The sequence below is a fragment of the Leishmania braziliensis genome, chromosome 18, assembly GCF_000002845.2.
Source record: "Leishmania braziliensis MHOM/BR/75/M2904 complete genome, chromosome 18".
NCBI classification, from domain to species: Eukaryota; Euglenozoa; class Kinetoplastea; order Trypanosomatida; family Trypanosomatidae; genus Leishmania; species Leishmania braziliensis.
Genome location: NC_009310.2, coordinates 653,438 through 675,783, shown reverse-complemented (window position 1 = coordinate 675,783; position 22,346 = coordinate 653,438). Strand labels below are relative to the sequence as shown.

At 56.1% G+C, this 22,346-nt stretch overlaps 8 protein-coding genes across 8 annotated transcripts; all 8 read right to left on the bottom strand.

Annotated features, from left to right (window-relative positions):
- On the bottom strand, window positions 1-770 carry LBRM_18_1720 (hypothetical protein; the record flags this gene model as incomplete). The annotated part of the gene is made up of 1 exon (XM_001564042.1): window positions 1-770. A coding segment is annotated over one exon (770 nt), but the record flags the coding sequence as incomplete, so codon positions are not given.
- A 2,341-nt stretch (window positions 771-3,111) lies between these two features.
- On the bottom strand, window positions 3,112-4,926 carry LBRM_18_1710 (hypothetical protein, unknown function; the record flags this gene model as incomplete). The annotated part of the gene is made up of 1 exon (XM_001564041.1): window positions 3,112-4,926. One exon carries the CDS (start codon window positions 4,924-4,926, stop codon window positions 3,112-3,114), a length of 1,815 nt encoding a protein of 604 aa, XP_001564091.1.
- Window positions 4,927-8,984: 4,058 nt separating this feature from the next.
- GSH1 (putative gamma-glutamylcysteine synthetase) lies at window positions 8,985-11,051 on the bottom strand (the record flags this gene model as incomplete). The annotated part of the gene is made up of 1 exon (XM_001564040.1): window positions 8,985-11,051. One exon carries the CDS (start codon window positions 11,049-11,051, stop codon window positions 8,985-8,987), a length of 2,067 nt encoding a protein of 688 aa, XP_001564090.1.
- Window positions 11,052-13,225: 2,174 nt separating this feature from the next.
- LBRM_18_1690 (putative chaperone protein DNAj) lies at window positions 13,226-13,663 on the bottom strand (the record flags this gene model as incomplete). The annotated part of the gene is made up of 1 exon (XM_001564039.1): window positions 13,226-13,663. One exon carries the CDS (start codon window positions 13,661-13,663, stop codon window positions 13,226-13,228), a length of 438 nt encoding a protein of 145 aa, XP_001564089.1.
- Window positions 13,664-15,227: 1,564 nt separating this feature from the next.
- LBRM_18_1680 (conserved hypothetical protein) lies at window positions 15,228-15,584 on the bottom strand (the record flags this gene model as incomplete). The annotated part of the gene is made up of 1 exon (XM_001564038.1): window positions 15,228-15,584. The coding sequence occupies one exon, from the start codon at window positions 15,582-15,584 to the stop codon at window positions 15,228-15,230; it is 357 nt and encodes a 118-aa protein (XP_001564088.1).
- Window positions 15,585-16,378: 794 nt separating this feature from the next.
- LBRM_18_1670 (conserved hypothetical protein) lies at window positions 16,379-17,149 on the bottom strand (the record flags this gene model as incomplete). Its single annotated transcript, XM_001564037.1, has 1 exon — window positions 16,379-17,149. One exon carries the CDS (start codon window positions 17,147-17,149, stop codon window positions 16,379-16,381), a length of 771 nt encoding a protein of 256 aa, XP_001564087.1.
- A 2,482-nt stretch (window positions 17,150-19,631) lies between these two features.
- LBRM_18_1660 (conserved hypothetical protein) lies at window positions 19,632-20,300 on the bottom strand (the record flags this gene model as incomplete). The annotated part of the gene is made up of 1 exon (XM_001564036.1): window positions 19,632-20,300. One exon carries the CDS (start codon window positions 20,298-20,300, stop codon window positions 19,632-19,634), a length of 669 nt encoding a protein of 222 aa, XP_001564086.1.
- Window positions 20,301-21,322: 1,022 nt separating this feature from the next.
- On the bottom strand, window positions 21,323-21,754 carry LBRM_18_1650 (conserved hypothetical protein; the record flags this gene model as incomplete). The annotated part of the gene is made up of 1 exon (XM_001564035.1): window positions 21,323-21,754. The coding sequence occupies one exon, from the start codon at window positions 21,752-21,754 to the stop codon at window positions 21,323-21,325; it is 432 nt and encodes a 143-aa protein (XP_001564085.1).
- Between the last annotated feature and the right edge of the window lie 592 nt (window positions 21,755-22,346).

Genomic DNA, 22,346 nt, shown 5'->3' with positions numbered 1-22,346 from the left:
ATGTTGCGCAGGCGGTCCTGAATCTCGAAGGAGGCATCGCTCTTGGTGATAGAGTAGCCAAAAACGTCGTGGAGGAAAGCAGAGAGTGAGTACTCGTACATGGGGTTGATGGCGGAAAGCTGCGAGATTATAAAGTAGAGCACGGCGCCACGCTTTGCCGCCGGACGGTACTGCTGGCGCGACTCCTCCGTTGTCTGCGCCGTCTCCTGCGCCTGACGGAGCTTCTGCTCCACCTCGGTCGCGCTACTCTTCCCGTACCCCAACGCGAAGCCTAACCCTAACCCTAACCCTAACCCTAACCCTAACCCTAACCCTAACCCTAACCCTAACCCTAACCCTAACCCTAACCCTAACCCTAACCCTAACCCTAACCCTAACCCTAACCCTAACCCTAACCCTAACCCTAACCCTAACCCTAACCCTAACCCTAACCCTAACCCTAACCCTAACCCTAACCCTAACCCTAACCCTAACCCTAACCCTAACCCTAACCCTAACCCTAACCCTAACCCTAACCCTAACCCTAACCCTAACCCTAACCCTAACCCTAACCCTAACCCTAACCCTAACCCTAACCCTAACCCTAACCCTAACCCTAACCCTAACCCTAACCCTAACCCTAACCCTAACCCTAACCCTAACCCTAACCCTAACCCTAACCCTAACCCTAACCCTAACCCTAACCCTAACCCTAACCCTAACCCTAACCCTAACCCTAACCCTAACCCTAACCCTAACCCTAACCCTAACCCGCACCGTATTCCCCTGTATTATTGAGAATCGCGTCTGGATGGTGAAGGAGGGGAACGAAAAGGCGGAATGAAACTGTGCGGTGCACGTGAGTCGCCCGCGTCACAGCGCTTCTCGTGATGCTCTTTTTGCGCTGAGAACGCTGTTCTGCACCTCACTTCTTGGCTGCGCTACACAGACGTTTCTCGGGGTTGCTTTTTTCGGACACCTGGAAGGTTTTCTGCATGTAGGAGCACCTACTGTAGTTTTTTTTGGGTGTGGTGCGCGTCGGCCTCTCTGGAGGTCGCGGATTTCTGCACTCGGTGGGCGGGTGACTTCTCCCGCGAGGTGAAGCGGTGACGGGTGCATTTACACTGTTTGCCTTTCTACACCACACAGGAAGTACGAGCGAGTCTCTGGTGGTTCGTCGGGGTTAAGCAAATGTTCTCAGGGAAGTAGTGTTGCTGTTTTGAGTGCCCTGTTGTGAGTAACGTCGGCGTTGTGAACACGCGGATGGGTCGTGGCAGTCGATGGTCTGCCTGCGGAACGTGTGACCAACACCAGGGGGCATATGCACTCTGCAGAGAAGGATGCTGTGGACTGCGTCATGCACAAAGCTTTGCCCTCGTCTATCAGAGGCAACCTGGGCCACAAACCACCTGCAAGGGGATTCATCTGTCTCACTATGGTAAAGGTAAACTGTTCCTTGAAGCCTCTCCTGGGGTGAAGGCGCGTTCCTTTGCGTCAGCTGCCGCGCGCTTCCCAAGGGAGCTGTGTCGCTCAGCGCCAAGCAGTTTGCGAGCCCAGTTGACCCAGCACAGGCCCACACCCCTCGAGAGGGCTAAGGTCGGACATTGCAGTGCCCCTCAAGGCTCATTGCTGTCAGCTTTATAGCAGCCCGCAGCACAGAGATGCCCCCCCCCCTACTGCAGACCAGCCCTTCAGCGTCGCAACCTCCAGCGCAGGAATGTCCGATACCGTGGTGCCGTCCAAGCCCAACGCTTGCAGCACTTAAATACGTCCTAGGGCAGAGATATCTGCTATCCCGATGCAATCGACTTGCAGCAGTGTTTCCAGTGCGGGTTCGCACGTGCGGAGAGGGCTGATTCCGGATAGAGCGGTGCTCGTCCTGTTCAAATGTCCACGTATGGTTAGTATAAGATCTCTGGTCCATAATGGAGGCGGTTAACTGCATCTTCTTTGACTCAGCTGCACAGCCTCGTGACAATGAGTGAGAGTAAGACGGAGAGGGTGAACTGGCTGAGGTGTTGAAAAAGTATGCTTCCGTCGAGGTGCCACAGCCTTTTGTAGGGTGAGAGCACACTGTTAGGACAGCTTAAAATCGTTGTAGTTCAGCGGAGATGTGCGTAGGAGTTAGTGCACACAGTGAAAGAGGCTGTGAATGATGATGCTGTGGATACAGACGCCGACGCCAAATGAAGGGGTACCTGTGACTCCAGTGTGCTTCTGTGTCTCTGCCTGACCGCATGTATGTGTTCATGTATATCACCCTTAGCGCCTCGGATAGTAAAGGCCAAGAGAGTGCAGACACGCACGGCATCCACCAAGACGTGCGGAGAGAAAAGGAAGAATAGAAGAAGAGTGTTGAAACAGAAGATTCAGAAAAAGGAGAACGTCGTTCTTTCTACTGGACCTACACGTGGAAGAAGCGCATCCAGCAGGGCGTCTGCGGTAGCCTGTGCTGCTGGTTCAGGGAGCACAATGCGGCCTGCGCTACATTTCCTTCTTTTCAATGGCAGAGGAGTTCTGCCGATCCACACCTCACACCCATCAGTAATGGTTTTTTGTTTCATGAAGTGCTCTTCGGCTATCTCGAGTGTTTTCCGCATGTGTGCCACCTTTGCTTTCCCGAGGCGTGCTGTGTTGCAACTAGACATGCAGGCTACATGGAATCAAAGAAACAAGAGAAAAAAAAAAAACAGCAACACCTGGAAAACAGAAAAGGATGTTCGGGGGTGCTCATACCTGCTGCACCCGCCACTTACCACCCCTCCGCTGCTTCTTCAGGCACTCTCATGTGTAATGGAATGCACGTTTTCGCGGCGCAAAGGAGGAAACAAGGAAGTGATATTGAAGAGAGGTAGGCACGCGCACGGAGCAATGGTGTGTCGTGAAGTACAACGCAACAACAAAAGAAGAGTAGGACACGGATTGACAATGTACATGTGATGGGGAAGCAGAACTGATCGCCGCTCGCGTTGAAAAAGCGGCAGTGGAATTGTTATACTCGACACCAGTTCGCAACTATGTATGTGGTTAAGTGAGGATAGGTCAGAGGATTCAATGCAAAGTACACGCCTGATGGATGCACGACTCCGAAGAATTCGCGTCCTCATGAAGCTCGCAGACGGTGTTGGCAAACTAGGTGGTATGAGTGGACTGCGTTACCAGCATGACCAGTTCATGGGCGAGCTGGTGACGCAGCTGATACAAGTCCCCCTTATCGGCTGAAGCAGGTGCCGGAGGAAGCAGGGCGCTAGCGTGGTGATCCTCGAGGAACGTCTGAAGAGGCAGGGGTGGGTGGAAGAGAGTGACAGCAATGGCGGGCTCCTCCACCTCGTATGCGGAGTACGTCTCGAGGCTATGCATCGGTGCACTGTCAACCGCAGCGGTGGAAGCCAAGATGGAGTCCACTATCGTCCGAGACACCTGCCACGGCAGTTGCTTCAAGTTCCCTTGGGTGGCGCGAGGGGTTCGAGCTGGTGGCACCGATGACGGTGAGTTCGCTGTGACTTCGTTCTCGGTCAGCACTATGGCGTCGGCGAGTGACTTCACCGATGTCGCCTCACCGCTCCCCAATCGAGGCAGGGGACTGGATGTGGTTAAGAAGAGGGAACTGACCAGTGCGATGGCCTCTGCCGTGCGCAGTGCACACAGCTCCGCTGGATCGGCAAAGGTCACGCTCTCGCTACTATGCACCTCCTCTTTCACAGAGGTGCACTCCTGAAGCAGCCGCTCTTCCTGCGCAGTGAGCTGAGGCGTTTGTAGCTCTTGCAAGCTCTTGTGTGCATCAGCGCTCCGCGCCGCGTCAAGCAGGTGCTCAGTGCGCCGCGTATCGAGGTGGGCCGACGTCTCTTTGTTGTCGCGTGGTGCGCCGACTGCTGACACCGCTTCCAATGGCGTCCGCGAATCGTCGTGCTCGACGGCACAACGCACCGGCGCCTCCACTATAAACGCCGAGAGTGACGCCACAACCGACGTTGGCTTGCTGCAGCCACGGGAGGAGGACGCCGGAATTGGACATGGCGCGAAAAGTGTGTCCTTCAACGGAGGGGCTTCCTGCTCTCGAAGCTCGCACAGGTCAACCGCGTCTCGGTCATCGGGTGTTGACATATTCAGACGTGGCGGCCCAGCGAACTGCGCAGATAGCGTGGAAAGATGCGCCTCTTCTGCAGGCAGACGCGGTAGCTGTTCATCGGCGAGGAAGAGAGAAGGCGAGGACTGTTTTCCCGCAGCGGTGCCAACTTCACGCACGCTGTCTGTGTGCGGGGAGATAGCACTCTTGGCTATGCCATAGGACTTCTCCTGCCGCAGTACGCGTAGGCGCGGCAGGGAGAGAATGTGTTGGCTGCCAATCTTGAGGCTGCCTTCTGGCACAGGTGACACAGACTCGTAGGCTACCATGATGGACATGGGAGGCTTGGGTGTCTCCACGCGCTGGGGCGACTCCGCTTCCCAGGCGAGAAGTCGTGGCTGCTGAGAAGTAGGCACAGTCCTCCGCGCGCGAGTCGCGTAGTGGTCCAGCAAGCGCAACCAGTAGCGACGCTCTTCGAATTTGATGGCTGTTCGCTGAGACTCCTCCACGACCTGTGCGAAGTGCAATGCATCGGTGAAGTATCCGACCGGCGCCGGGTAAGAAGATGCGAGAGGCATCAGATGGTGTGGAGGGCTGCGGTGCAGATCCTTTCTTGGTACTGCCCAGTTTCCGGCGGGCACACCACGAAGACGGCCCACATGGACTGCGCAACCGTATGTGCTCGCGGCTCTGTCCGTGGTGTGGTATGGTATGCTCGAGGAGTAGATGCGGCCAAGCATTTCTGGGTTAGTGTACGGGTTAGGGCGCGGTTTAGTAGTACGATAGGCTGCTGGCACAGCGGGCATCGCGTAAATATCGCCTTTTCGAAACGCCGCCACACCCTGAATGCGCGGCAGGCGCTGCCTCTCCCACTCCGACATCGCTGACGTCAAAGGCTTGTGTGTGCTAGAGAAGAGCGAAGGCCACGATGAATGCGGGGGTGTTCTTACTTTTTTTTTGTTGGAGTGTCGGAAGTGGCACACCAAAGAGATACAGAGATGTACAAGGGGGTGGAGGGGAGAGAGTTGGCTGGTCTTGAAACACAGCACGCAGGGCAACAGGAGGAGAAATACGTCTGTAGGGAGGAGGGCAACTGCAGCACCGAGCCGGGTGTACAGGTTGCAACTTCATGTTGACGTCGTCGCCGCTTTTTCCCCATGCCCCCATTCTCCTGCTTTCAGAGGCGCAACCCATTTCATCGACGCATGTGCTTGACTTGGGAATGAAGACAGAGAGCTGGTGCGCTGCCGCGTGTTAGGAAATACCCAACTTATGGTGGGTACAATTCGCAGCAACCAATCGCATAGCTGATGTTTTTCCTTTCTTTTTGGTGATTCTCTTCGCAAGATGAAGACTCCGTCGTGTTTTCTGGAACTTTACAGAATACCTGTCGCCTTTTCGAGCCGCTGAAGGGCTTCGGGTGACCATGCATAGCTGCGCCGTCACCTTCACAGTTGGAGCTCATACTAAGATAAGCTCTTCGCCAGGTTTTCGAGAATCATTGATCATCCGTCGAGATAGAAAAGAATAGAGGAAAGGCACAGACTCATATGCATGTCTAATGCGTGCCTCACATGCAAGCCTGCCATTTGCCGTTCTCACTCTCTGCACTGGCATCCGCGCGTCGCACACGCACCAGAGTAAAGCACATGCCACCAACCACCACTAGCCCCCTACCGAGCCAGTGCAGAGATACCGACTCCTTTCCTTCCTCACCGCCGGTCCCCATCTAAAATATCACGGGCAGCACAGCGCGGCCGGCCAACCACTACTGAGCGCTCTCGCCGGCGAAACAGAAACGACACGCTTTGAAGACGAAGAGAGCACACACAGGCAAGCCAAAAATATCAGCAATACCTAGTGCAGCAAGCAACTCATGCTTGAAGAGCACAAAAAAGACCCATCGTGCCTCCTCCCTGATAACCGCCTTCGTCTTGCCCCAGCCTTTCGTATCAGGCCCACCAAATAAGACCGCATGCGAGCTCTCTCCGGAGAGGAGAGAATGACGTTGGAGGCACAGGAGAAGAGTTGGCTTTCGAGCATGCGAGTCTCGTACAAGCAAGTCCGCAGAAAGACGTGCATGAACATACTTGCTCTACCTCGTCTGCGCTGCAGCGAAGCCGTGGCCGCCAACGGCGAGTCGTCTGACGCTGAGCCGAGCCATGCGTCTGGCGGGCTTTTCGTGTCCCTCCTCGCATACGTGCCGTGCGACAGGCGCCAGACAGACTCGGGTGCACGGCATGCCTTGATCCGAGCGGGCCGCGGCCACGGTCCTGTTCGAGGGCGGAGGCCGTGGCATCCGCTGGGGGCGTAACAGGGCGTAGTCCAGGAGTGCGGCGGAGGAGCTCGACGAGGAAGTTGGCTAGCTGCACGCCAGGGGCTCTCTGAAACCCTGTACCCTGCCTGGGTGCCGTGTTTCGCCCTGCGGCCCCTCAAGCCACGGCATTCGATAATGCGGTGCGGAGGCTCGCCGTCGCAGAGTCTGGAGGACTCCATGGTGTAAGTTGGGGTGCTCTCTCCATGCTTCCGGCGCCTGTGCCCCCATCCGCACAGGTGGGCGGATGGAAGAGATGCCGCACCTGTCGCACACGTGCACTTGGGGACTGCCAGGTATACGAATCCCTCCGCATCTTTTCCGGCCATCACTCACGCTCCGCCGGCTTCCGGAGGCCCTGTTCGGGCGCGAGGCACCATGCCAGCCGCGCGTCACGGCGCGTGCGCACAGTGCTCGCATTCCTGCAGCCTGGGGACCGTCTCCGAACGGCATGGTTGTCTGGGGAGAGGAAGGGGGACTTGCTGCCTTCATCCGCCACTTCCATCGAGGCTCGGAGCGGGGCAGCAGTGAACCTCACGGAGTGCTACCTCGAGCTTGCCTCTAGTGAGGAGTTTGAAGGGCGTGGAGTCGGGTCTCGGTGAGGTGCGAAGGGGAGGGAGAGAAGTGGGCTGCCGGATGTTGTGTTGACTTCTGCTGGTACGTCTTCCCCGAAGTGCTGGCCTGCCCTCTCGCACAGAGTGGTGTCGGTTGCCATGTCTCATCGCCAGGGCACACTGTAGGCGGGAGGGCAATGGATAGCCTGGATACGTGGTCACGATCAAGGGCCGTCGAGGGTGAGGGCATTGCAGGGCGGTACGAATCCTTAAAGCTTCGCTCTATGGTGCTTTTTCATGAAAATAACCAAGGTAGTGCACTGTTCAGGGTGGCATGCAGGTGGCTTTGTCGAGAACTGCCTCCAGTCGACATTGTTTTTGGCGATCAGAAAGACTTATTAGAGACGTTCCGCAATGGGACGGCACTCCTGGTAGATTTTCGACTTAGTCATGATATTCGCCATATTCCTTGAGGTATGCTTTGTCGTTGTGTATGTTTGGTGGGGTCGTGGTGGGTGTAACACCATGGGCCACTTGCTCTCTTTTTCTGGTGCGATTTCGGGCTGTCGTGTGGTTGTCGGGGTTAGCGCGGTACTCTGAAGCTCGCGCGTCTGCGCTTCTGTGTCGCAGTGGTAGAGAGGAACCTTGCGAACCGATTTGGCAATCAGGGCGCCGTACAGGGTTCCGTCGGCCTAGTGGAAAGACCTTAATTCGGTACTAGCTACCAGTGGCGGCGCCGGGACGTATCCCTTCCCAAAGCGGACAGTGGGCTTAATCGCGCAGCGCTTACCCGACGCCGTGGTATCGGCGCCCCAATCATAGGCGAAGAACCTCAGAGCCAGGGCGGCGTCTGATGTCGTCTCCGTGGCCCCCCTACGCTGTGCCATGTTGGGGTTCCCTCACCGCTTGCATACATCAAGTGCCTTACACTAAGCCCACCGCGCGTAATGCCCCCGACCCGGTAGGGCGGTACATCCGTGACCCACATCGGTTAATTGGAGTGGCCGTACATTTCCTTAAGACGGAGAAAAATTGCGGCATCACCTGGCTGTTGATCGAGAGCTTTCCATGTCAACAGATCACTCTCAAAAACGTCGCCAACCATGAGGTGTAGCCGCCTAGTAGAAAGCTAGCAGCAAAACTGGAATGTTACTACGTGCACGTTGCTCATAATGTTTTTAGGGTCTACACCTGTGCTTCTGTTAGCGTAGCATGGAGACGCCAAGCTGAGCCTCTCTTCCCTCACTACACCAGAGTGCTGAAAACCCTGGAGGACACATACCTTGCAAGACTGTTGTATGAAATGCATTTCTCGCAGAGTACAGGCTTGTACCGAATATTCAAGCAGCCGTGCGCAGCCAGCGCGGTTGGGCGCCGTTCAGCCCATTGCAATGCCACCGCACACGGCGCGGGGGCAAGCCCAGCGCGACGCTCGGTATCACCACCGCGCCGCAGCGGCAGGGCGGCTGCAGTCGGATGCATGCACGTGCTGGATCATCGATGCCGGGCTCGTGGTGAGCTGGCACTGCCGTGGTCATGACCGTGCGTCACTGTGGCGCCGCGCCCGCCCAGACCCCTCTCCCCTGCCGACGCCGCGAGCCCACCGCCGCGACCAAGCGCAGGTTGCAGGGCGTTGCCCCCCTCCCTCCCCCTGCAGAGGGCGGGCACTGGTCCCCTGAGGCACCGCAGTGAGCTGGCCAACATCATCAAAGCAGTGTGGAAAGGAGACGGAGACATAGAACGAGAGAAGAGAAAAATAAGAGAAGGTGCTACCCACACCCATACCGTAAGCTCACGCTCAACAAAACAAAGGCGAAAGGAGAAAACTGTGGAAGCCGCGCCAACGGTGCTGCACCGAAGCGGGCACATCCAGCGGGCAAAGCAAGGAACGAAAAAAATGAGACAAACTCTATGCTCTTGCTTCGAATGTCTGATGTTTGGTGGCAGAGTGTACATTTCTTCAGAGTGCAACCCAGTGTGCGGTCGGCATGAGCGCAGAGGCACGCGACTGCACGCAGAGCTAGCTTTGAGCACTGTTGCTTTGCGGTTCGCGGAAAGGAGAAAAAAGACGTTATGCGCTGCTCTCCTGTTTCTCAGCCTCGAAGGTGCTCATAGGAAGGTACGCCGGGTCGTGGATCTGATTCGTGGCCAGGCCGTGTATACGCTGCACTAGGTCGCGTGCGATGATGCCACTGAGGCGAGAGTCACGCTTGTAGTCTGGGTGTGTCGTGACAAACTTGCGCATGTACTGCGCTGCTGTGGGAATACAGCCAGAGGCGCGCATGGACAGGAACCTCAAGTAGGAATTTACCACAGGGCTGCGCTTCCACTCGCTGTCGAGGTAGCGGCACACGAGCGGTATAAGTCCATAGAAGCCACCCTCCTTGCCGTTGAAGATTTCGTCAATGGTCATCTCCGCCGTCTCAGCCTCGTTTGCGGTGCACTTGTTGGAGAAAATGTCCTTGCGCATAACGTACTTCTCCCCACATGGGTTGATGTGGTGTGCGCGACCCATGTTTTCGTCAACGACAGAAATCTTCGTGTAGAAGCAGATCTTATAGTTGATGATGGCCTTGGTTAGAAGCGGAATAAAGACAGCGAAGGCAGCGTTCTCGAACGGCGTTGGCTGAACCTCCATCACACGGAACTCCACGCGCCAGCCAATGTCGCTGTCCATCGGTGGAGGCTTGAAGCGGACCGACTGCCAGTTAGTGGACTGGATATTCTCGAAGTGGTCCATGTGTGTTGCGTCATCGATGTCGATCATCTGATCATACATCACGAGCGGATCACGAATGAACAAATGTGCAATGTGTCTCGCCAACCGCGTGTCCACACCAGCCTTCTCCAGCAGCTCACAGTACGAGTGGTTGATCTGTACAGGTGCGTCGTTGAAGTCCTCAAGGTTTTCGACTGTGTCGCTGATGAAGATGGAGATAGAGTCGTAGCGGGACTTGAGAATGTGAGGCACCTCATCTATGCGGCGGTCGTCGACGGCGCCGGCGATAGTCAGCCACCGCACATCTGTGTCGCAGAGAAGACCCTTCTGAAACGGCGTGGCCGAAGTGAGAGCCAGAAACACTGGGCACAAGATGGCGAGCTGGTCGTACACGTAGCGAGCCTCGTTTATGTTGTCCAGCTGCATCGTCACTTGCAGAGCGCTGGCACCCATCCCAAAGGCCATGCAGTCCATGTAGATACACGGGTGGCTGACCGAAGGCACGCGGTAGAGGGACGCGTTGCAACGCTGCTGCACATCTGCGCGCTGCTGCCCTTTGAAGTATTGGGCGTAGTACTTCAGCGTCGCAGGTGTGAAAAGGTGCTTCATTGTCTCGGTGGCTAGGCAGCCCTCCTCGCTCGGATCGGCAGTGCAGGTGGGCGCTAGCGCGGCGTTGGGCGAGCTCGTCTCTGCATAAAGCTCGCTTGACTTATTCCTTTCGGTTGTAATCGCGGGGCAATATATGTCGTTGTTGCACGGACTCAGATCAATGTTCAGCCGGGGGTCCACCGTCGTCTCCATCGTACGTGTGTCCACGTACAGCGGCACCAGGATGCAAACCTTTCGGCCGCGGCGCAGTCGAATGTTCATTGTCAAGTTCGCGAATCGCGGATGCGTCTGGTTGATGCACGCGTCAGGAACAAAAAGCGACTGCGAGTACGGAGAGCTCTTATCAACGCAGTTGACAAAGTTCCCCTGGCCCATCAGTGGAAATGTCACAAAGGTGGTGCCGACCACCCCGGGAGGCGCCTCCTTGTTGAGCATGTTGTACCGCCACGTAATGCTATCCTTCACGGAGTTGAGGCTCTCCACCGACAGATTGTATGGCTGATTTGGTGTGCTCTCGACCATGAAGCTGCCATACTCGGGGTTCCATATGGCGCAGTTGTCAGAGCGTGCCTTCAACCGCTCCATCACCGGCGCACCCTCAACGCTAAGGGTGATTGTGTTGTCTTGGATATGGATCAGCTGATGCTCCAGCTCCTCACCCCACAAAAATGGCATGCCACGCAGCTCCTTTTTGCTGTGGAAGAGGTTGAGGAACTGCTGAATGCCGTGGGCACTTACGTGCGGAATAGCCTTGTTGTTTGCATCTGTGCCCCACCGCATCGGGATGCCACCAGTTGTCAAGAGACCCATTAGAGAAGCCAATCACCGGTGCGTGTGCGAGTAGATACCTAATGGCGTCCGGAGGAGAGAGGGCTGCAAGATGGCGAAGAGAGAAAGAGTGAGGCCCACGCTGGCGCTTCGGCGAGTGGTCGCGGGCAGAAAGGCGACGTAGTACGAAAACGAACGAAGAGACAGCACGGCAAAAGACGAGGGTCAGGGGGAAAAGCAAAGGGGTGGGGGGAGAGCGCTTCAGGTCTAAGCAAGGCTTATAAAGTTCTAAATACGCGGGGTGAATAACTGGGAGAAGAAGAAATGATGTACAAGTGCAGTGAACGCACCGTACGACTCGTAATAGTATATTGTTATATATATATATATATATATATATATATATATATATATATAGAAAGCAAGACGGTAGTTGCCTTGGTGGATCAGGACGCGGTGCAGTCCCGTCCAGGCCAAAAAGAAGCGTATACGTGTTGTGGCGTATGTCAATGTATGCTGGTGTGGTATGATACACAGCCACGTGAGCAGCCAAGTGGAGAAAGCAGCGAGGAAGTGTCCAGGCGCCCAAGCTGCATAGCGTCTCGAATAACGACAGAGCGATCGAGGCGCCGCGCAGACAGAAGCGTTACAGTACGTAGTGGAACAGCGATGCGTGACGGATAAGGTAGCACGGTGGGCAAATGAGAAAAGGGAAGCGTTCTTGTCCCTTATAGAAGCAACACGATAGGCAAAAGAGAAGTAGGTGTTGCTCTCTCTCTCTCTGTAACGTGCGGTAGTGCGTAAAGGTGAGCTGGGGAAGTTGCGCGCAATCGAAACGCACTGAAGAAGGGAGAGCAGCGCTGTGGGGGATGTTGTCGCTGACGTATGTGCACGGTCACAGCTACCCTGGTGTGTCACGCAACAAGAGAATAGCACGTCGCAACAGCCATGAGAGAGTAGAGATGAAAGCGTTTGAAGGGTCCATTTAGTTGGAACAAGCAGCCTATTCAACACATGCATCCTTGGGAGGGGGGTGGCCGGTTGGAAATCCCACACGGTACCGATCGAGCCCCCATAACCAGTGACTGGGGATGCGCGAGGAGCGTGTGCAGTAGCGGAGGGAGAGAGGAGTCCTGCGTAGATTAACGGCACTTCCCATGCGCTGTAGTGTTCTCTACTTCCTGAGCGGTAGGTCTACGGTGGGTCAGCATAGACGCAAGGATGATCGTGGTGTTTGTTAGGGGAGGGAAGCGGTGGCAGCCTTGAGATACCATTAGGAGACGCTCTTCATGATCTCTTCGCAGGCGTGCTGAATGGTCTTGAACGTCAATTCTGCGGTGTGTATGGACTCATCGGCCGCGCTGCTCCATCGGTCAGGGTGTCACTTGATCGCCAAAGCCCGGCACGACCTCTTCATCTCCTCGGCACTGGCGTTGTGGAGAAGAGAGTGTTTCGTAATGCGCATCGAGTAATGCGCGAGACACCGGGGAAGACGTGTTGGCCCGCGTCTTTTGCCTCGATGCCTTCTTAGACTTCATGCGCGGCACCGGTCTGGCATCGGCAGTTGACGCCCGCTAATGTGCCAAGCGCGCCTTTAGTAAACGCAGTTGCGCCACGGCCGCAGCACTGAAAACAAGGCGAAGGCTCTCTTCAACATGGTAGATGGCATCTCTCAAGCGGCCAAATGCCTCCCCACAGCGGGCGGCGAGGAGTAGCATGTTCACACCAAGCACCGTCGCCTCGCTGTAAGACAATGCTCGATGGGCATCGTCGAGGGTAGCGTACCAGCTTCTCTGCTACGCAAGGACGCACGCACGCTCGTAGTAGACGACACACTTCAGGCCATCTGGGAGAAGAGGTTCCCGCGAGGAATTGCACGGTAAAGATTCCTGCCTCGTGCCACTTTCGCGCAGCCATCAGGCCGTGCAGCTTGGCGCAGGACTCCTTGCAACATGCGATAAGCGTGTGCAGGTGGCGAAAGCGTAGCTCCAACCTGCCCAGTGAGATGGCCCGCGTATCGGCGAGAAGGGCAGTGAGTCCAGCAACAGAAGTGATGGAGTGGAAGATGAGAGACCACAAACAGAAGTGCAGCTCCGTGGACGTCACATAAGCTCGGGAATGCCGCGCAGCGTACCTCACTCCCTGTCCCACGTTGTCGAGAGAAAGAGGGAGAGGAGGCGCGCCTTTGTCGCCTCCAGTGTGCCGCAGGGGCACCGTCACAACACTACCTCCAGACTCTTAAGAGCTGTGCCGTACTGATGGGCAGCATAGAAGCTGGTGTAGTTCGCATACGCTTTCACAGCAGCCACTTCGGCAGCCCCATCGATGGCATCACGATATGTGCTGATTGCCTGCTGCGGCCCTCGGAGGCGCTCCTGTGAGATGAACACGCGCACCCGTCGTCGTGCACTTGGGTAGCGCCCTGTCGCATGAACAGAGAGCGCACGTCGAGTGCACGCCTCGCACGCGTTCCACTGCTTCATCACGAAATGGCACACCGCCACCCTGTTGAGCAGAGCGGACGCCAGCTTGTGCGCCAGGCACGCCGAGAAAACACGAAGGAAAGCGGCCAAGTCGGCTGGGTAATCTCTCACGCCAAACAGCTGGTACGCCTTTTGAGCAAACTTCAATTGTACTCCCGTCAGCCCGTCCATCCCATGCGGGTCCCGCTTGTCGAGGCTGAGTGCGCAACTCGTCGCTTTCTTTGGTGGCTCCGCTGTCAAAAACGGCGGTGCACCACCGTGGGCAACATCGATATGGAGCTCATCAGCAAGTATGTCTAGGGCCTCGGTCAGTTGGAAGAAGAAGTCCGTGTCCGCGAGCCGTGACGACTCGCGCCGCGGCAGGGCACCGTCTCTGACTATAGTCGAAGAGAAAGCAGCACCGGTGTCCTCGACACTCTGGGAATCAGCTACGGCGCATGCAGTACTTCATTTCTTGAGAATGAACTGGTCAAGTACCACTGCTGGATCCAGAAGTATCTGTGTCGCCGGAGATAGAGAGGAGAGCTGCATCGCCGCTGTCAGGGGCTCCCAGCATCTGAGTCACAGAGCCCCAACGACCTGTGTCCCGTCAGCGGGAGTGTGCGTCTTTCTCGAACTTCCTTGAAGATATCGAGGGAAACGAATTCTCATGCTGCGCGAGGTTCGGGAGAAAGGTCGTCCTTCGAATTGGCCAGAGGTGGTTCGGCGTGTAAAACAATGCGCTGTCTACTGAGCCACTGAAGAAAGAGGAAGTGATGAGGAGGGAAGAAGGAGAGAAAAGGACTTTGCACTGTCGATCGATACAGCACGTGCAGGAGAGACAGCGGTGCCCATTGGCGCCTGTGGTGAGGGGGAGGAGGGGGCAAAGAACGCCCTCACCGCAGCATCTCTCATTCAGCAAGAAAGAGAGAGAGTGGGGAAAGCAGAACTGTGCGAAAGACGCGTATAAAAACGTTGCGCGATCGGAAGAACACGAACGCTCACACCCTTGTTCGCCGGAGATGGCGCAGCAAAGGTTTTCTTGCGGCCTAAGTGTTCCGAATCCCCGCAGAAAAAAGCGCCTCTTCGCTGTTCTCATCACATACTCTCTGAGTTCTGTCGTTCCTTTTCGGCTCTTCCTCCCACGCGTCTCCATGCCTGAACACTCGTCACCGCCGCAGCGCAGCCCGCACTGGAGGTGTTCGAGGGAAAATGGAGAGGAGAAGGGGAAAACGGCGCAGAAATTCAAACTAAAATAGGAAGGAGAGAAAACAGTGCGGTGAATGGCGCAGCGACAAGTGCTAAGCATGAAGAGTGGCGACGGTGTGTGTGAGGGAGAGGGTGAGACGAGCGAGGTGAGGAGTCCTCTCAGCTAAACAGCCTGGTAAAGGTAAATCACCAGATTGGCGTCGTGTTATTAAGACAGAGAAACAAAAGTTGACAGAGGAGCACTAGAAGGGGTGTGTGCGTTGATTAGTACATCGGCAGTGTCCCTGTCGTCACTTGTTCCACTTCCCTCCCTCGACACAACTCGTTTGCCTTGGGTTTGCCTCGAACTCGTCGGTCGCGCGAGTGCTAGCGCTGTGCTCTATGTACATGCACAAGGTGAAAAGAACGGGAAAAGGGGGGGAAGGCTCACCGAGCAACGCGAGCAGGCCTCCTGCACGAGCAGCTTCCATGGGGATTGCCAGAGCAGAAGCTGCAGATCCGCGTGAGGTAAACTAATTCATCATGCACTGCGTCTTGCGCAGAAGGTCTAGTGAGCACCGCGGACGAAGAAGAACTTGTAGGTGATCTTGCCGTTGTCGTGGTTCATGGAGGCGCTGTCGCGCAACTTCCAGGCACCCTCCTCCTCAAGCACGTCCAGAACTGCGACAAACAACGTTGATGTGCCGATGTCCTCGGTGGCAAACTGAGTGCGAAGCTCGCCGAACCAGCGCGGGGGATCTTCCTTGCGCACCAGCGCAAACGGCGTATTGCCAGTATTGGTGGTGGAGCACGAATTCGGAATTGTCTCGTTGAGGCGGTCAATCGTGCTCTCCTTGATGGGGCCAAAGATGGAGATGACTGGAGGGTTGCATGTAATGCTCACAACGAGGTTCATCGCGGACATGGTTCGTGACGGTGAAAGCGAGGAGCGCCACTGCTGCGAGGACTAATGACTGAAAAGGGGGTGGGCTGGCTGGGGGTGCGGCGTAGAGGAGAAGCGACCAGTAACGAGGGTTTAGAGCAAACTGGCAGCAGTAGAGAGGTCAGGTGCACAGCTAGAGGATACTTGATCGCCGGAAGAAAGCACCAGTGGTAGCGGCACACGCAACGGACGCGGATTGGAAGAGTGAAGAGGGAAAATCAAAGCGGAGCGTGAGGGGTAAAAGAAAGTTTTGTTAGTTTCGTATTGCATGAAATCACATGGGTGTTTTCGGGTAGGTGATAAGCGGCGATCAACATGACCAAACCACAAAAAGAGAGGAAGGATAGCAGTGAGTGGAGCGCGGCGTCCGCGTCTACAGCGTAGTAATGCGAAAGCCGATACAAGAAGCGTGTTCTCAGCATGAGGGAGGTGACTTGTGTAGTGTGAGAGTGGCTGGGTGATGCGCAGCGTCGGCAGCGACCCACCGTCGCAGGGACTCACTCGAGCGCGCGTATAACACAGAACGTTACAGCGCAGAGAAAATTCGGCAATCGAGATTGCGTGATACGACGTGGAGAGAAACTGTACATCCAAGGGCCCCCTTACTTTTCCTCTTGTTTGCCACAGATCGGGTGGCCACAAGGAAAGGGGCGTAGAAGAGCGTCGGGAGGCTCAGAGAAGGGTGATGCCGCGGCCGTCAGAAGTCTGGCGTAGTGCAGGCCAGGTGGCACCAGAGAAGCAGTGGAGGGGAAAAAAGCACACAAGCGCCGCGCGGCTTATAATCCCTTCAGCGGATCCTTCTCTGCCTCTTTCTGCTTCTCTGCCGCCTCCTGGTGGCGGCGCGCTTCAATTTCGCGCATGGCAGCAGCGTCGATCTCCTCCTGTGTGGGGGCCACGTAGGTACCCTGAATACGTCCCGCCCACTCATTCACCGGACAGCTCTCCGGCAGCAGCGTGACTAATATCTTTACCTCCGCTGGTGTGAGTATATTGTCGCCCTTGGTGGTCACAATTTCAATGAGCTTGCTACGCGACATGCTGGTGGACGAATCCCCTCCGAAGACCCTCAGTGCCTCTAGCACGGCGCGCTCCTCGCGCATGCGGTCTCGGAAAATCATCTCTGTGCACCTAATAAAGATGTTCCAGTCGATATTCTTAATCTCCTCAGCGACTGTGTTGTCAGCCGGCGCCGTCTCAGTCACAGGGTCAGCGATCTTTTGCACAATCGATTTCCTCCCCGGGGCGACGCTGGTGCGACCTCTGCCTTTCCGTTCTCGCGCCTCCTCCTTGCGCCGCTCCTTCTCGCGCTTCAGCTCCTCCTCTCGCCGCCATTGTTCCAGTCGAAGGATGGGCTGTGCCATGAGGCTCTTCAGCTTATCCATGTCTTCCAGAGTTGGGTTCATCCCCATGCCACGCAGAAGCGTCGTGCAATCGAGGAAAGACACAAGCTTCTCTTTGTTCTGCAGTGTATTGAAGATCGCCTCGGCGGCGTTGTATACCTCGCTCGTGAGCACCGACGGTGCGTCGGGGTCCATTGTGACTGTCATGGAATGCCTATTCTACCTTGGTTATTTCTCCGTCGCTGAGAACACTGTGCGAGACCAGGAAGAAGATGCCGTGCGGAGCGCCGCTGTCTCGTGGCGCAGGAAAACGAAGTGCGCTCCGGTGTTGGTGTACAGATGCAGAGAGGAGATGAGTTAAAGAAGATGGAGGGGATGGCTGATGAAAGCGTGAGGGGGGGAGTAAGCAAGCCAAAGCTATGACAAGGGAGCACACAGAGTCCGCACCGCAGCGATTATGCCAGGCCGCACCGTCGTATACGCCTCCGTGTAGTCGTGTGCGTCACTCCTCACTGCTAAGTGTGTTGCTTCTTACCTCACAATGACACTCTTTAACAGATGCCCCAGTAAAAGGCACGAGTGCCTGAAAGATGGCAGTGGGATGCCTGTGCAGGATGTGCTGCACACATCCTTCTTGCCTTTTATGTTCTTTACCCGTCGATACGCCCACACCTTGCTTCAATGCAAAAAGGGGAGAAAAAAAAAAAACGAGGAAAAAAATAGCGCACACCGCTGCTGCTCACCCAGTGCAAGTGATTTTAGCAACGCGGCGCTCTACCACGAGCAGGCCAACGCGTATACCCATACAGCCACGCAGCTCACCCATGCCGCCGCCCCGCCACGGCTATCTCAAGGAGCCGGGTGCAGCCAGCAAGGTTGGGCACCGTTCAGCCCATTGCAATGCCACCGCACACGGCGCAAGGGTAGGCCCAGCGCGACGCTCGGCATCACCGCCGCGACCAAGCGCAGGTTGCAGGGCGTTGCCCCCCTCCTCCTGCAGAGGGCGGGCACCGGGCCCCTGAGACACCGCGGTGAGCTGGCCAGCATCATCACGAGCGATGGGCAGCGCGCACACAAAAAGGGAAAAAAAGAGGACAAGACCGAAATAACCGAAATAAGGAAGACGAGAGACAAATCGGTCGTTGCGCCTGAATGGGTGGTCGCCAAGGAGTACGTGTGCGCTCGCAGCGCTACACGCCTGAAATAAAAGAGGAGAGAGCGCTCGATAACGCAGACCCACCGGGTGTGTTACGCCAGCGTTGTGGTGAAAGAGAAAAGGACCAGCACGCGCAGATAGAAAAACACAACGATGTGTGACGGGAGGAGAGAGTGCTAAAGAGAAGCGCTGGTGAGGTAGCTGGGGTAGACACGTGGAAGCATGAACACTCGTGCGAGTTCGTATGCGCGCTCTGCGGGGGTTTGCCTCTTTCCACGACGATATCGCGAACTCATTCTTCTGCTTGATTCAACGCGCAAGATTCATGAGACTTCAATAGCACAGAAAAAATAACGCAAGTAGAGAAGGCAAAGAATCATCACTCTCAAGTTCCCTTACACATGAATACACGCACCCTCACGCCTGCAGATCAATCAAGCGCACGGCGCGTAGCTGCTGAAGAGGAAAGGGCAAGAACCTTCCGCGGGTCCGATGCCAGGGGCAAACAACACAAAATTTCGCCACGAAAGCGCTCACTAGAACATGACTAACCCTTCGTCCGATAGTGAGGGAAAGACGAGGAGGAGGCGGGGGGAGCCAGAAGCGAGTGTGAAGTCGAGAGAGCAGTGAGACGTCACGCCACATCAGCGAAAGTAGGGATCAAATCGCGACTCTCAGGCTCCCCGACGGAGCTGTAGATTCCGTCGATGTAGTGCAGCAGTGAAAAGGATAGTGGTAATGGAGACGAACTGACGACACGCGCACCATCACACGTGCGTGCCATGGTAAACACTGATGAGGAGAAGCACGTGCGAATCTTGAAAAGGCACAGCCATAGATGGCACAAGAGGGGAAGAAATGGAGTGCAGTGAAAGTGACTGTGCTCAAAGCTCTCACTGAATGAGTATAGGGAAGGAGAGAGACTACTCCTCCTGCTGCTGCGTAGAGTAGTGTGCGCGTCACAGTACTGTACCGAATGAGAGTCCCCCTTCTCGCTGGTGCACTGCACCATACATCAGTGCAAGCACGACGCCAAATCGGCGGAAAGGCTCAGCCCTCATGGAGTCTTCCTCAGGAGTCATATCAGCTTTCTTTCTCGAATGATATTTTGATCACACCCAACGTGCGCTGTCTTCCTTTGGCGTCATGCGACGAAGATACGATGAGGGGGCAGCAAGATGCTCCTCTAATTAGTGGTGATGTCGGCGTCGCTTTGTCAGTTGCATCGGCTGGCAGAAACATCTGAGGAAGAAAGGGAGAGGGCTACAGAGAAGGGAGACAAGGAGAGGAGTCACGCAGGTGCACCAACAGATGCAAGCGCGACGCGATTGTACATGAGAGGCACACGCCCACAGGCACTCGTCATAAAAGGGGCGATGATACACACACAAACAGGAAGAGGACGAGGAAGGGAGGGAGGAGGACAACGGGAGGCCACACGACTTCTGAGAAGTCGAAAAAGACACTGGCAGATCAAGAAGAAGGCTGCCGGTGGATTCGCTGATCGTGAGGCCCATCACTCTGCACACGGCACTACTCGGTGGTGGCCAACACCAAGGATACCGCCAAGGACGCTGCAGCATCCCCTGAGGCAAAGACATCCTTGAGTGCCACCAGTGCTAAGTCCGGGTTCTGGCGAAGCTGCTCCGCCTGCTCAGCATTGCACGTCGTCGTCAGAGTAAAAAAGCGGACGGCGGGCTCACCTTCGTTGCCTATGGTGAAATCCGTAAACGAGAGAGGAGAAGCGTCTGCAATTCGCACTCCGGCCCTTGCCAGTGCACTAGTGTAGGTGTCATTAGCGAAGCCACCCTCCGCATCCACGATACCGCGCATCGCTGTCGTTACAGTTTTGAGCCCTTGAGACAACTCTACCTGCTGCACCAACACCGCGTAGCGCCGCTCCTCTATAGCAACGATCGGTAGCAGTACAGCCGGGCGGGCGTTGGTAAGGCGTAGCACACGTGCTGTGCTGGTGCCACCATAGATCAGGTCGACCACAGCGCCAGTAATACGATGCGCCACACGTTCCAGGTGCCGTACTACTACGGCATCGGGGATTGGGCCGTTCTTCTCACATTCGGTGAGGTAGGTGCACAGCGGCGGGTACTGCGCGAACGCTCGGAGACTCTGCAGCTCATTTACTTCGCAGTACGCCTTGTGTGTAGTCAGCAACACCGGCTTGCCCCCTACGGTCAATTCCATCTTTGGCTGGAGCACACTAATCCGAGGGCCCTCAAGCAAAGGCGAGAGAGAGAGAAAACGTGTATCGAGGCGCTTTTCTCACCTCCACAGGGGGGTGGCGCATAGCGAGAGAAAAAACTCAACCAGCAAAATGCCGGGGAAAGAGAAGGGAAGGAGGGGGAACAGAGTGAAGACAAAGAGGCAGATGTCCCACGCAGCACCAGGGTACCCCTCATCAGGACTTTCATGGCCGGCGCACTCGCGGGGCTTCCTCGCAGGGTAACGCTCTGCAAGTAAAGGTGGGCGCCGACATCCAGAGGGGCACTTGCCTTCTCGTTTTATCTTTTTTATCGTCAACTACTAAGCCAAACTTGACAAGCGCGTAGCAACACACAGAGGAGGAGACGCGTGCACTCTTTGGCACTCGACAAACGGTTCCTCAGGGGCACCCCTCCCCCTAAGCGCAGCGTTGGAGAAGATGCGTTGTCGACGGAGAGACACTTGGCGTTGTATGAGCGAGTCGCAGTTATGTCCACGTGCACCAGTGCTTTTGCGTATGGATGTTCACACTCACAATGCACGCGAGCACCGCAGGGGGAGGGGGGCATGGACGGCCAGCTTAAAACACCAACGGGGAGCAGTAGAGAAGGTAGGGCGCACAACCCACGCCGGTCATGCGCCAACACAAGGTCACATAGAAGCATCTGTGCAGCCCTTATCCACACACGAGTGAGGTCTGATGTGAAAACAACCCAGAAAGCAGCGGAAAGGTGAAGGGACGAAGGAAAGGCATACAGACGCGGTGGAGCACAAGGAGTTTTGTAAGCCCCTGTGCATCAGTATCTAAAGGGCCTTGTGCGGACTTCCCGCTCAAAGGCTGTATGTCGCTCGTGCGATTGGCCAATCGGTGGCCTTTTCGTCCCTGTCTAACCACCACCCGCCATCACGGCAGTCCCTCCTTCCCCTCTCTCAAATCCACTTGGCATCACAATGCTGCAGCTGTCGGTCAGCCAGCGAAAGGCGTGGCGTCAAGACCCACAGCTCTATACATTGCGCAAGCTTCGGCCATCGTTGATGTGCATGAGAGACAGCACCTTCTGGACAGGGGCGGATAAGAGTATGGGCCCAATGATGGGGGCTGACTCCAACACACGCACTAACATGGGGAAGAAGTTGCCAAATAAGTTCAGGGCGCCGAAGCCTTGAATGCACATGCCAATAAAACACCACCGGAAAAGCACAAACAAAATGCCGGTGAAGAAGCACGCAGATGCGCGCTGGCGCGCGATGAAGAACGCCTTGCACCGCCGCGGTCCCATCACCATCGCCACACCGACGACAAACAACACGTTCCCCATTGTGAGCAGGATGCTATCCAGGAACATCAGAACGCCCATGAAGGTAAAGAACACACCGAGGCCGGTAAAAGCCACTCCGATCTTAGTCGAGTCATCCCAGCTGTACAGGGAGTCCATGACGACGACGATTGAGGTGTGCGCATACACACAGACGCGTGACGGACGCGAGAATAAAAAGACAGGCGGGGTGGACGCAGGGAAGCGAGTCTTCGGCAAACAGCGCACACCCACAGCAAAGCGGAAAGCGGTAAAACGAAGGAGACCTGCGCCCTCTTGAGTGCACAGGGAGCAGCGCGCCTGTGATGTATGTGCCGGTCGACAACAAGAGATGCTCACGCGTGGAATCTGAACGAGAAGCGGGCGATCAGGGTGGGGGTGAATGGACTACGCACAGAGAGCGGACGAGACACGGACGAGTGGGCAGAGAGCCACGGCCATGGAGAGGGAGAGAGAAAGAGAGAGAGCAGAGAAGGAAAGAGCGAGAAATGGGGGGGGTGGCGCCACCGGTAAAGAGGGGAGGAGAAAACCAGGGGAGAGGAAATGCTAGACTTGTGGGGTTGGGGGTAGCGGACGCAGGGAAATGACGCCCATACAATTCTGCGGTGTTCGAGATTACACACAAACTTGCTAAATGGGGAGGGGGGGAGCGCGATAATGCACCGAATCCCCCAGGTTTGACCGCAGTGCTCGCACGAGCAGAAGAGGAAAG